The 14,530-nt window shown below is 43.8% G+C and overlaps 1 protein-coding gene across 2 annotated transcripts in view; it reads right to left on the bottom strand.

The window, feature by feature from the left end:
* SLC4A10 (solute carrier family 4 member 10) overlaps positions 1 to 14,530 on the bottom strand; it is a gene marked incomplete at its 3' end in the record, with an annotated part of 132,169 nt that overhangs the window by 14,546 nt on the left and 103,093 nt on the right. For both annotated transcript variants that reach the window (XM_081315154.1, XM_081315155.1), the window contains 7 exons: positions 11,509 to 11,670; positions 9,323 to 9,436; positions 8,439 to 8,600; positions 7,266 to 7,517; positions 6,085 to 6,153; positions 3,942 to 4,115; positions 921 to 1,043 (listed from right to left, as the gene is read on the bottom strand). In XM_081315154.1, the coding sequence (XP_081171280.1) occupies positions 921 to 1,043; positions 3,942 to 4,115; positions 6,085 to 6,153; positions 7,266 to 7,517; positions 8,439 to 8,600; positions 9,323 to 9,436; positions 11,509 to 11,670 (1,056 nt within the window). The remainder of the gene's footprint in view (positions 1 to 920; positions 1,044 to 3,941; positions 4,116 to 6,084; positions 6,154 to 7,265; positions 7,518 to 8,438; positions 8,601 to 9,322; positions 9,437 to 11,508; positions 11,671 to 14,530) is intronic.

Raw genomic sequence — 14,530 nt, 5'->3', positions numbered from 1 at the left:
TCGCCCAAATTAAGGAAAGTGGGGAGCTAAAGAATCTGGGGCTACGGGGAATGCCTCGTGGGAAACACGAGGACTGTAGCGGCACCCTCAGTTTGCACATTCCGATCCAGAAAGCGCCTGGAACCTCCTCCATTACTTCTAACGGAACGTCTCCACGCCCACGTCCTGCCCGCCTCGCCTTTTAAACCCCGCCTTTTCCCCCGTAACATTTCTCTGCTCCGCCTGCTCTGTGATTGGCCCAGCTTTGCTCCTTCCCTGCCAAAGGTGGGCCTCGCCTTCTTTCCTCTGAGCTCTCTCGCTTGGTGCGCTGCTGCTCTCAGTTCCGCACTCCGTGACCGGGCAAGCAATTCTTCTGGTCGGCGCAGGTCAGGCGGTGCCTCAGCAGGAGCAAAGGTGCTCCCTTCCTATTGTCGAGCGGTGCGCCTCTGGGGACCGCCTGCCCCTCCTCTCATTGGGGACCTGACAGTGAGCATTGGAAGCGCCAGCATGGCCAGTCCTAGAGAGAGCAATGGCAGCGTCTGCAGTAGCCGCCCCAGGAGCTGACGAGAGTTTGCCCTCCATCACCCGTTCGCCGTCGGCCGCTTAACCACGGGTTGCCATCGCCTACCTCCATTCACCCAGCGATCCCGCCGTCCAGCAGAAAAGAGAAAAGACCAGAGAGGTGAATAGTATTTTCCGGCGTATAAGACGACCCCCAACTTTTGAGAAGATTTTCATGGGTTAAAAAGTCGTCTTATACGCCAAAAAATATGGTACTCATGTAAAAAATGACAAACAAATCCCCTCTTAGTGAATTGGCCACCTTTATCTGCACCATTGTGTGTTAATTTGCTGCTTCAAAATATAATTTTAATAAGCTTAGCCAATAATATTGTAGAAGGAACAAAGAGACAAAGACAGAAAAGATATTGTAAGCATACCTCTTTTTCAGCATCTTCAAGTTTTTTTTTCTTGCTCTCAGGCATCAAATCATCCAGCCAGCTTAACTCACGTTTGGTGAAAAAGAAGTCCATGAGTTTTCTGACAAACACCAATGCCAAGACCTAATCCAAATATTTATACTATGGTAAGATTATTGACAGGCACAGATGACACATTTATTCTTAGAAGGAAAAAGTCAAAGTCTACAGTTCTAAAATTGTTTTGCAAAATTCCCTCAAGCATCACCAATAATTTACTGCTATAAGCATGCAAGTAATTTATCTGAGTTACAGTATAGGTCAGTGATGGCGAACCTTTTAGAGACCGAGTGCCCAAACTGCAACCCAAAACCCACTTATGTATCACCGGGTGCTAGGTGGGCGTGGCCCACTGGGTGGACGTCCCCCCCCTCGAGTCAGGGGTGCCAACTCAGCAGCAACAAGGTGGATTGGTGTTGCTCCTGGGGAGGGATGCCTGTGGGGGCCGGGCAAGGTTGGGGGAGATCCAGGGGTCTCTGGTGGGTGGGGCAGTGGGCAGGAGGGCATCTTGCTCAGCTGATGGCTTGAGGGGGAAGGGGGAAGCTACACCCCCTCCCAAATGTTGCCGTCTCACGAAAGCAGGATGAAAACTCCAAAAAGCAACAAGGAAAAAAGTTAAAACAGAAGAGTGTCTCATTACGGTTTTCTTCCCCACTTCCTTGTAGCTGCAGTTTAAATATGTAAAGACCACAAAAGAAAAAACTTGGCTTTCTCTCGTTTTAATTCAGAAGGCAGGAACGGGAGGATTGGGGGGCGGGGGTGTTTGTTTCAAAGGAAGGGAAAGAGTGGGGCTGGGGGAGTGCAGCAAGCCAACAGCGATGGTGCAAGGCTTCTGGCTATGCAGGGGGGCGTTGGGGCTGCGTTCTCTTTAAAAGAGCAAAACAAGGCAAAAAATAAAAATCCCCCCCTCACTCCACCTCCCAAAACACAATAACAGAGCTTTCAATGAAACAAACAGTCTTTGGAGGCCATCTGGGTGGGCTCACTGCCCCTCTGGCTCCCTCCCAGACACTTGCCAGAACCTCTTAATCGCAGAACGTTGGGCAGAGGGGTCCCCCCCTCGAGTCAGGGGTGCCAACTCAGCAGCACCAAGGTGGATTGGCACAGTCTGTCTCACCCTCGTTTCACCGTGTGTGTGTGTGTGTGTGTGTGTGTGTGTGTGTGTGTGTGTCTTCCAACCCAGCCTTGGCCTGCAGGGCGGGTGGCGTCCCCTAAGACCACCCTTCCTCGGGTTGCCAGCATCCTGCTCTCCCCCCCCCTTCCTGGACTGCCATCTGTCAAAAATGGTGCTTGAGCAGTGTGTGTGTGTGTGTGTGTGTGTGTGTGTGTGTGTGTGTGTGTGTGTATCTGGACTAGAAAAATCAGAGATCCCAACCTTTTGGGCACCAGGGCCTGGTTCCACGGAGAAAGGTTTTTCTGTGGACCAGAGGGTGCATCGTTTTGTATGCTGCCTGCATCCCACGGATGGGGCTTTGCTTCTTTGTGCAGACCAGTTGCTGGCATGCTGAGGCCTGGTAACGGTCCAAGGACCAGAGGTTGGGAACCACTGGATTAGATGACCCTTCCAACTCTGTTATTCTAATTCCCCCTCCCATGCCCGTCAGCTGCTGCCAAGGTGGCTCATCTCCTTCCTTTGGGGAGAAAGGTGGCCAGCATGCCCTGGGGACCGGGGGGATTGGGGGGCATGGGGGAGGCTCCTGAGCTCCGCAGCTCTTCCAAGGGGGGAGGAGGAGAGTGGGGTGGGGCTGTGCTGGGATCGGGGCTCCTCAGGCCCTCTGCTACCCACCTGTGCTCTTCTGCCGCAGATGCTGCGGCTCCGCTTGCCTAGCAGGGTGGGGGGCACACTCGCTCATAGGGACATGCATGGGGCTGCTGCCTTGCTTGCTGTGCCACACCGGAGCTGGGCTGGGTGTGGAGCCTCCTCATTGCTTCTTCCCCCATGGACATTGGGAGCACCCAGCCCATCTACCATTCATCCAGGGGCAGCTACTGCCATCTAGCACTCTCCAGCCCGTCGCCGGACAACCAAACATGCCGAGCTCGGGCCTCAGGGGATGGAGGCCAGAGGGGAGCGAGATCTGTGACTGCCCGGCTCCTCCACCTGAGGACACATGCGGGGAGAGGCACCACTGGCTTGGTAAGCTGCAATCCGCACAAAGGAGGAGGGCTGGCTGGAGACGGGCTGGTGGTGGGCGCAGCACTGCCCATGGGGGGAATCTGACCAGCCCCAGCTGGGGGGGGCAGAGAGGCTAAGGGAGCCCAAAGAGAGGCAGGCACAGTGCTCAAGGGATAGCTGCTCTCCCCCCCCCCCCCGCGTTCCCACAGAAGGGTTGGCTGGCTTCAGCGTCACCTGGGCAGACCTGGCTGCACATCTGCCAAGCGATGCTGGCAGGCCTGTCCTTCCTTCCTTCCTTCCTTCCTTCCTTCCTTCCTTCCTTCCTTCCTTCCTTCCTTCCTTCCTTCCTTCTTCTCTCTCTCTCCCTTTCTCCAAAGTCCAAACTCATGTCTCCTCCTTCCCCTGCTAGCCTTCTGCAAAGCGCAAATGGACGCCGCGTCCTGCTTGTCTTCTCCAAACTCATGCCCACCATCACTTCCGAAGGCCGTCTGCTCACTCACTCGCTCTCTCACTGCACTCCCGCCAAAACCTGCTCCTTTTATAGGTTCCCGACCAGCTCTTGCAGCTGTTCCTGCGAGAGTGCTGCTGGATTTGGTTTCCCTGCCCTCTGCGGTTCTCACTAGTCAGGTGCACGTGAAGAGGGGGAGGGGAGCGTCCCTCTGGCGTGTGTGCCGACAGAAAGGGCTCTGCATGCCACAGGGTCGCCACCATGGTTATAGGATGAAGTTGGTATGATACGCAAGAGAAAAGTTACCCTTTCACTATGGAAAAGAAGTCAGTAATAATCACATCCATGCTCAAAACGACTACTGTCCCTTAAAGACAAAACTGAATCTTATATGAATGTAGAAATATTGGATTCATACCATCATTGGAAATACAATGGCAGCTTTTGAAACTTTAATAACCCATAGTAACACAAGACAGCTCAGCTGGATTACTGTGAAGAGATGGACTTTTCGAAGGGGAACATGCCTTAGGTAGATGAAGTCTGGCTGGTGTTTGGCAGGCATCCAGAATAACTTGATTCTGTCAAAAAGCTAACAAAGGACAAACTAATTGTTTATATTTTAGAAAAGACATTACTTTAGAGATGTTCAAATGAAATGTCTGGAGAACAAGGCAACTACGGTAACAAAGTCTTTTCCATTGTCTGCCACTGTTATGAATTCACATGATTTCCCCATCTCTGTGATTCTTGATTCCTGAATTAATCTTAGTTTTGTCTCTTAATTCAGAAACTTTTTAGAAGTACTAGTATATCTGAGAATGTCTTTACCAGAGTAAGATTGAAATAATTCAATAATAATCCACCTGTGATCTGCATTTGAATTCCATTCTTTCAATACACACCTGAATTTTTAAATAACAAATAAAACCTACATAAAACAGCCCTCCTACAAACCGTTTCCTCCCAGATGTGCAAAAATTAAGCTACCATCATTCTTCAGCTAACAAGGCCTTTGACCCTTCACTGTGGATAACGGAAAGTTCAAATCCAATATATCCAAAGCGCCCTAAATTGGGGAAAACTGTTGAAATCCATGAGTACAACAGGTGTAGCAAAATAATCAGTGGTGGGATTCAGCCAGTTCGCACCAGTTTGGAAGAACCGGTAGCTAATTTTTTGTTGCCCAGGCCCGGAATGGACTTCTGGAAGTGGCATCCACACAGAGAACTGGTTGTTCACATATTTGAATCCCACCACTGAAAATAATTTGGCGGCAGCCATTCCAGCCACTTCCAAAACTCAAGGATGGAGCAGAGAGAATTTTTTTTCCTCACTGACTGTTGAAGATTGACTTTTTTGCCTGAGGGAGAGGAAGTGGCCATTTTTAAACCTGTTCTCTCCTCTTCCTCTTCTGAGCACACACACAAAAACACACACAATTTACTGTAAAAATATTCTAGAATGAAATATAATGGGATTTATCATAGTAAATCTTTTTTTTTACTGAAATTTCATTTTATACATTAAGTGGTGCTTTCTGTTGTCAATATATAAATCTTGTCTCTTCACTTACAGTCTCCATTTTAAATACCAATAAGGGGTTGTTGTTTTTTCTCCAGATAGTCACTTTCCATGGTGCCTTTCCCTTGACCCCACTTACTATACAGTTAGTCCTCAACTTACAACAGTTCATTTAGTGACCATTTGAAGTTACAACGGCACTGAAAAAAGTGATTTATGACCGTTTTTCACAGTTACAACCGTCGCAGCATCCCCCATGGTCACGTGATCAAAATTTGGACACTTGGCAACTGACTCATGTTTATGATGGTTGCAGTGTCCCAGGGTCATGTGATCACCTTTTATGACCTTCTGGCAAGCAGAGTCAGTGAGGAAGCCAGATTCATTTAACAACCACTAGCTTAACAACCGCAGTGATTCACTTAACTGTGGCAAGAAAGGTCATAAAATGGGGCAAAACTCACTTAACAAATGTCTCGCTTAGCAACAGAAATTTTGGGCTCAATTGTGGTCATAAATCGAGGACTACCTGTATTAGCATTAATAAAAAAGCAAAAGGAGTCTTGGCCTCTCTGAAAGAATCCAATAAACAGGGAATTGTGACAACCCAACATCTCACAATGGATGCTGGGTTAAAGGTGCTGTTTGTTAATGCTGGATAGTTCCTAAATTCCAGAGCCATACATCGGTTGATAAAGAGTAGATAAGGTAGCTGAAATGACCTTATACATCCTTACCAGCTATTGTGTCTCTAAGTTTCCCAAGCAGTGATACCCATGGTGATAAGGGGTGGGAAAGGAAACAGGATCATAGGCCCAGTAATATGTCAGATGCAAGCTATAATTCTGGCAGTCTAGAGATGTGACTCAGAGTTTTGCTACCAATGCTGAAGTCTAATCACCTCTTTTTATGTAGGTTGCGCTTTTTTCACATTTGTGTCCAATTTAATAATGCATAGCAAGCAATAATAACTTGGTTGTGTTGACCAGGGCAACAAAAAGGACAGGAACATAAATATTTCACATCCTCCACTTTACCTGAATTCCTTTGAGAGAAGAGGCACCCATGTAAAGAAATACACCATAAAGTACTGGCATGGGAATAAACTGCAAAGAGTAGAAGGAAAATATATATCGTCTCAGTAAATTGGTAGCGACAGGAGACATGAAAAAATGAACAACCTGGGCAATTTATTTATTTATACTGTACTTTTCTATTGAGATCTCACAGAAGAGCAGACAAAAGGTGACACTGTCTATCTTTATAGATGATGTTTCACTGCTGTAACTTCAGCTTGCAGGGTTCATATGCTGAACTATATTGTATTGGATTTTGGCTTAAGTTACTGCGTGAAATTGTGGATTACAATTTGTGAGTTTAGCAGGTCACTATAAGTTGCTCAATAAACCACAGTTAAAATACTATGTGAGCCCAGCCACTGGAGTTGGGCAGCTTATAAATGTAAATACATACATACATACATACATACATACATACATACATACATACATACATACATTCATACATTATATACATAAAATGTTTTTCCAAAATGTTTGACTTCATCTTGCTTCAAATTCAGCTTTGTTCACAGAAGAAAAAGTTTCTCTTGAAATTCTATCGTGCCCAACAGGGTCTTTCAACTCAAATAGAATAGATTTTTTAAAATGAGCTGGGGGGTCAGATGTTCAAAGAGGGGGGAAAAAGCTTATCTTAACAATCCTCTGAATTTGGCCATATCTTTTGTGAATGTATTAAATGAAATGCCAATTTATTACATCATTATTGAAATGTTAAATATTCTATATGGCACAGGGAACTTGAGTTAACCATTACTAGAATTATTCAAATTATTACTGAATGGGTATTACTCATATTGAATTAGTATTATAAAGACATGATGATATCTTTCTAGTCAAATATTTAATCTATGGAGCTCAGGTCTATCTGGATGGACAGCAGTTCTCCAAGATCTCATCCAGCTATTTTTCTAATACTTTGCAACCTAAAATCCTTTGTTTAAAATGGAAATACCCAGCATTTGCACCCACGGACTTCCAGATCCAAAACATATGCTTTATTGTGAAATGGGAAAAAAGTGTATAACAAAAGTATCATTTGTTTGTTTTAAAATAAGAACCCATGTGTTCCAAACTGACATCAGATGTATGTAAAGTGCAATTCACTTTTAGTTTGGTTTTACGAAGTGTATACTTACTTTAAGCACTCTGGTTAAAAAAACTGAGCAGCCCATAAGGATAAATATCATGAGCCCAGTGACCCGTTGCTCGCGAATGCCAAGAAATTTGGGCTGCTCTCCTGGAGCTGAACATTCAGATTCCAACTTTAAGCTGTTCACATGAGAGATGGACAGAACAGTGGCAGCCACAAACCAAGGCAGGCCCATGATTGAACACACGCCAAGCATGAGGGCCACCATCAGCAAGTCCAAGTGATAGCCACAGCCTTTCTGTTAAAACAGAGGAGACAATGGACAAAGCTAGAAGGATAGGAGGCAACATCTACTTAAGACAGAATATGAACCAACAGTTGCACCTAATAAATGTTTATATGCCAGTAAGTGAAAAGTACAGGAAATTGTATTAAAGTTTCTCCTACAGTATTTTTTTCTCTTATAGTGTATCAACTTTTCTCAATCTAATATCTTCTGTTCTAGATGGGATTCTGAGAGCTATAGTCCAATACATCTGGAAGGCATCAGATGGAAAGGATTCATAGTCATACATAAGAGAAGATGTATCTTCCGTTCCTTCTATGTATTATTTGTCCAGGTGAGAAACCACAGCCCAATGCTTGATAGATTGTACTATTTCAAGGGATGTTATTTTATTCCCATTTCTCCTAACCTAATAACTTTAGATTGAAACCTTCAACTCTCTAGATGCTAGCCAAGTTAGGCTATTGATGACAGAAATTGTAACCCAAATGATCCAGGAGACATTAATTTTGATAAGATTGTTTTACAGAATCACTGCTATTTATTTCTTCATATTCTGGTCTATAATGCAATTCAAAACAATGTCAGAGTCCACTAAGTGTGTTGGAACTAATTTCAAATTACATCTTCATGCCTGATGTATAGACCTTTTGCATAAATGCTCCACTAGATAATATTTATGAAATAGCATCTATGCTGGAGCAGGTTTGCCTACTCATGCTAACAAAAAAAAATCATCACCATTTCTGACATGCATTAACCCTCTTTTGCATCAAGAAATATGTTCTCCTCTCTACCGATAATCTGTAGTGAAAGATACAAAATACTTGCTTTTAAATGCTGTCAAGTAAATAATTTACATTTAAAAATATGCAGGAAGCCTGGAATTCTAAAGTAAAAGGTTAAAATAATTCCGTGGAGTTACTTTCTTACCTTTAGCTTATGTTCTTTTCTGTTGATAATAACAGCTGTAATTTGTTGGTCCATAAATATCAGAATAGTACAAAGAAGAGCTGGAATTAGAGCAGCTAGGACAGTCCACCAAGGATTGGGACCCAAGGGTGAGACAATCCAGCCACGGTCATCCCTGGTAGGCTAAAAGAATTCAAGCACATTCAGACGGTTGAAACTTATTAAATCAAAACATCATTTGCCCTTGAAAAAAGGGCAAAATGTGCTATATGTTATAAAGCCAATATGTTTTACATTAGGTTCACACCATTTTAATAGCACTGGTAATGGTTCAGAATTTTTTTAAAAATAATCCCTGCAAATTTCAAATGGGCACAGTGCTTGTTCTTAAAATATAAAAACAGTGTTAAGGCAGGGGTCTCCAACCCCTGGTCCGTGGACCAGTACTGGGCCGCGGCATGCCAGCAACCGGTCCGCACAAACAAGCAAAGCCCCATTTGCAGGAAGCAGGCAGCACACAAAACCACGCCCCCTCCCGTCCACGGAAAAACCTCTCTCCACGGAACCGGTCCCTGGTGCCCTAAAGGTTGGGGACCTCTGTGTTAAAGAACATATTTTAAAAAATTCTATGCAGGATTCTGCTGTTAATATTACAAGGTCTTTAGGGATTTAACATGGATACTGGAGCAGAGCAAGGAAGTCCTTACTAAGCTTAGTTAAGAAAAGCAACCTGAGCTTCACTTATCCTTTGAGTTTATTCTTAAATTCCTCCATTAAAAATGTGCTATACAAACTTCGTATTCCTGATTTTACAATCACATTCAGCATGAAATAGCTGTAAGATGCATTGGTTGTAACAAATGCCAGATTTTTGTGAGGTCTAGCATAACTTGATAAGCAATTACCTTAAAAACATTTGGAACCTGAAGTTTTGGTGATGGGATCCCGAGGAAATAGTCAACTACCACCATAGATAGGATGGTGAGAAAGACGGCAAAGTCACTTATCACAGACCGTACCTGTAAATATTAAGCCAATCATCACTAAGAATGCAAAGAGCTTTCATAGATGAACAGGAAGAAAAAGCAATACCAGGAGGGTTGTTTCAGATTTCAACAACCTTACAGAGTAAGTGCTTCAAACTACCTGTGAGCACAGCACCTTTGTTGTTCTTTAAAGTCTTCTTTGTGAACCTAAAAAATGTGCAGCTGCTTTGACAATTCCTCAACACAGACAAGCAACACACACATACACACACACACACACACACACAAACACACACACATTATCTGACTAGAGGCAGCAGTTTGGGAAGGCTGGTTAAAGACCCTCTGAAATACTTGAAGATTGAATTGTGAGAAAGCAGCAGCAGTAGATTTGGTATAATGCTGGCTACAAAGCAATCCGTAACTCTACAAGCCATAAGAAAGTTAGCAGAAGGAATGTCAGACCATTAACACTTTATCCAAAGTTTTAAATAATAAAATTTGCAATAAAAATAAATAAATAAATAAACTGGAACCTTCTTTCCTAAAAAAAAAAAGAAAAAAAAGAAAGAAAGTTAGCACTAAACCACAGGATGCAGAAGCATTTGAGTTTTGGCTTCAGGTACTAATATGCTTAAAGCTGCCTTGTTGTATTAAGAGATGTTATCCCTAAGGAGGACCTGACACTTAAAGCATGCTACATACAGGTACCCCTTGACTTATGATGGACTCTCCAGGCGTACTTGCAACCAGTAACGCAGTTCTAATGACCTCTGCCCCATGCGGCTATGTAACTGCATTTTGGGTACTCAGAAACTGGCCTGTATTTACAACTGTTTGCAACATCCCATGTTCACACATGACCGTGTTTTACATTTTTGCCAAAAACTGACATTTACTTTTTGTTTCAGCAAAACCCGCTGTTGTGATTCAGGGTCAGCCTGTGGGTTCGGCAGTTGGGTCGGATGACTCAGATGAGGGGGAGGAGGGGGGTGTTGAAGAACTTGCTGATGATGGCTTTGAGGCTCCGCAGAGCCCCCAGCCAGGCCCCTCCTACCTGGTGGAGACCCAGCTGTGTGAGCCTGACTGTGGATGAAGATGACCCACAGCTGGCCCTGTTCAAGGACGCCCGACGCAGGAGGCAGTCAAGTAGGAGCAAGCAGAGGAAGGCTGTGGGACTTCTCGGAAGGAGGCAAAGAGAGGCCACGCCCTGAACTCTTTATAAAGGGAATGTTTGGGGGAGGGCTGGTTTGCTGAAAGCAACCGCTCCGATAGTGTTTCAAAGCTCCGGTATCTTGTTTCATGTTTTGTTTGTGTAATAAATTTGGCAGACGTATTCCAGCCTTTTGCCGTCTGTAAAGGGGTTGCCTTTTCTGCAAGGCCGGTAGCAGGCTGGTACAGAACACCCGCTCATAGCGAACAACTGATTTGTCTAATGACCACAGCATTGGATCAACAACAGGAAAGCTGAGTAATTGGCATGACTGGGGAATGTTGCAAAGTTGAAGGCTATCTGTACATTTTCATTTTAAAATTCCTGCATTTGATTTATTTATTTTGCCGAAAGTTAATCCCTGCCCAGTATGGGGAAAACAAAGAAAGGTTAAAACATACTTTCTCTCCTCTCCATTGCTATTCTCAGATATCAATGCCCCAATGGTATTAAAAAGTAAAGGTAAAGGTTCCCCCGCACATGCGTGCTAGTCGTTTCCGACTCTAGGGGCCGGTGCTCATCTCCGTTTCAATGCCGAAGAGCCAGCGTTTGTCCGAGGACTTCTCCATGGTCATGTGGCCGGCATGACTAGACGCCAAAGGCGCACGGAACGCTGTTACCTTCCCACCGTAGTGGTCCCTATTTTTCTACTTGCATTTTTACATGCTTTAGAACTGCTAGGTTGGCAGAAGCTGGGACGAGTAACAGGCGCTCACTCTGTTACGCGGCACTCGGAATTCGACCCGCCAAACTGCCGACCTTCTGATCGACAAGATGCTGCCCTGCCGAACCAAGATGATACTAATAACAATTGAGTTAGAGGTAACTGTATCCGGCATCGTGTGCTTGCAATATTTCTTTCATGATTTGATTACAAAAAAAATTAAATTACCTTGGTTGGGAAATAACGACTAGTCTTGAACTGCTTCAGTGTGGATGACAGTATGACTGTAGAAAAGAATAAGATGACTGACCAGAAGAGGACATCTGGAACATAAGGCCCATGATCACGACAGGCTTCTCCAATGAACATTCCTTTCCAGTTCTTACATTCCTGGCAGAGAAAGCAAAGGCATTGTTTCTGTTTGCAAACTGATGGCATGCTGAGGTGGGGGACTATGGCGCCTTTATGACTTGTGGACTTCAACTCCCAGAATTTCTAAGCCAGCATAGCTTAGAATTCTGGGAGTTGAAATCCACAAGTCATAAAAGAGCCATAGTTCCCAACCCTTTATAAAGAAACCAAAGATGGGACTTTACACTCCATGATATTTCACTGTCATGGTCTAAAACCTAACATTGAAGTCTATTGTAGACTTTTTTTAAAAAAAAAACTACCCATCAGTTTATATTGTACATTTAAATATCTTACATGTTTGAAAATATATATGTATATTATATACAGAAACTCTAATCTAGGAGTTTAGAACTGGCTCTGGACTTATATTGATAGTGCAATTGTTGGCAGATTAATTCTGCTGCTAAAGAAGTTAGGAAAAATGTTTACGCCTTTTTATCCCTGCTGTCTGGAAACATTGGAGGAACATACATAATCATCAGCGCACTGATGATGTTCCCTAGTTTGGTAAGGAAACGTCTGCAAGAAAACTCAGAGAACACCAAGGACCCCACAGATTAAATAGCATCATTTTCCCTTGCTAATTCCGATTGGCAAGCGCTGAAAGGGATTGTTTTTCACCCTTCGCAATACAGAGCCCAGAAGAAAAGGTGACTTGCAATGGCAGATGCTAAGTGAGGTCATGTGTCCTCTTCCAATTTGCTGGTGCTTTCCCAGCAATTCTGAACCAACAGCTTGGACCAACTTAAGCACTTGCTTCCTGGAATCCTAAAGCTAAATTTAACAGCCAGAAATTAGAGGCATCGTTATATCTTTCCTCATTAGCTTTCCCTTTTTTTCTCTCTTCTTTGAGCCTCATATTCTGGCTCAATTAAAGCACACACAGAACTAGTCAAGATGTTAAATCGGCTTCAGACAGTTATTTCAAAACAACTAATCTGACTTAAAGCCATAATAGATTAGCTATGGTTAAATGTAACTAGTGGGAGATAGTGAGGAACAGAGAGGTTCAGACCTGGTTGATATCACGTTTCATACCAGCCAGTGACTGTAGTCGCATGAGGAATATTACTGGAAGGTTCTGAGGTCTATTCTAATCTGGCACTTCCCCTCAATTTGTTAGCAATCATTATTTTACATTTTTGGTAGCTATGTTTTTGTTCATTTTGTTTTGCTAATGCAGTACTTAGAAGAAATTATCTAAGTTTTAATAACTAACTTAAGGCAGGATAAAGTGCACATTTAAAAATCTCAAAACCATTTTCTCTGGATCAGTGCCAAGTAACTGGTTTGTAAAGACATCTTCTGTGATGGAAAACATCAGATGACTATACAAACATTTAAATAATTTCTGGTAGCTTTTACTAGATAGGTCTTTCTGTTGCCACAAGGGGGCGATAGACTCCACACAACCACATTAGGATAAAACTTGTCTGCTGAAATATTTGAATGCTCATTCAAAAAGGTACACATTCCCAAGCTTTTCATGGTGCATTTCCCCTCCTTCTATGTGCAGAAACATTTTGTACAGGTAGTCTTCAATCTACGATCACAATTGGGCCCAAAAAGTGAATCTCGCTTTCCCACTGGAGCTGATAGTTGTTAAACGCATCTGGCTTTCCCATTGACTTTGCTTGTCAGAAGGTCACAAAAGGTGATCACATGACCTTGGGACATAGCAGCAGTCATAAATACGAACCAGTTGCCAAGCATCTGAATTTTGATCACGTGACCATGGGGATGCTGCAAAATTCGTAACTGTGAAAAACAGTCCTAAGTCCTTTTTTTTAATACCACTGTAACTTTGAACAGCACTAAGTGAATTGTTATAACTCAGGACTACCTGTACAAACATATCCAGAATCATATTTCCATATCAAGCCCTGCAGCACATAGCATGCATAGTTGTTCACTGTAAATGTTTTAAAAGACCATTTAAATGAGTTCTGTCAGCAAGCTGCACTCTAGTCTATGTGGTTACACTCTTTCCTATGGCTGAACTGACAGATTAATGGAAATTGTCTAGCCCAGGGGTGCCCAAACTGCGGGCCGTGGCCCACTACTGGGCTGTGGCTTGCTGGCCAGCGGGCCGCAGAATACGCTGGCCAGTGCTTGCATGTGTGCGCACACACTCATCCCCACTCGCGCTAGTGCCACTGCCGCTATGCAAACGGGGCGTTGTGTGGTGAAAATGGGGTGCTGTGTGGTGAAAACAGGCACCACGCAGCAAAAACAGGGCGCCGCACGGCAAAAATGGGGCGGTACTAGCAAGTGTCACGCAGGTGCTAGCACCGCCCCAGTTGGATCGCATGTGCTTGTGGCCTCGTTTGTGCGTGCGTGCATGCGCGTGCCTAAAATGCTTCCCCTGCGCTTTCCCTCTGTTCCGCCAACCGAGGAAGGTTGGAGACCTCTGCCCTAGACTAGGTTTTCCCCTGTTAAACAGGGAAGGGAGTGGAGGAAAGAACATTTGGAAAGTGAAGTTTTCTGCAAAAAAAAAGTTAGGATTAAATCAGAGAATTATACACATCAGAAGACAATAAGACTAGTCTTGTCTTCCAAGACATGCATTTTTAGGAAGCCAAATCATTCAGAGGTTAGAATGATCCTTAAATCAATTTTAGCTATTTACCGTAACTAATGATCGTAATTCATCAAAAGAGATGCATTGGAAAGAACATTTAAGAAAAGTCTGTACATAGCCTGTTTTTATCCCTGTGCTTTGTCTAAGGATATTCGCAGACATTTTACAACTCTCCTCTTAGTAAGATTCTCAGGCCACTCAGATTCATCCTATTCTTACTATTTACTGTCTAGCCGGAATGACAAGCACCATCTA

The sequence above is a fragment of the Vipera berus genome (genome assembly GCF_964194415.1).
Source record: "Vipera berus genome assembly, chromosome: 1".
NCBI lineage: Eukaryota > Metazoa > Chordata > Lepidosauria > Squamata > Viperidae > Vipera > Vipera berus.
This window is presented reverse-complemented; position numbering and strand designations above follow the sequence as displayed.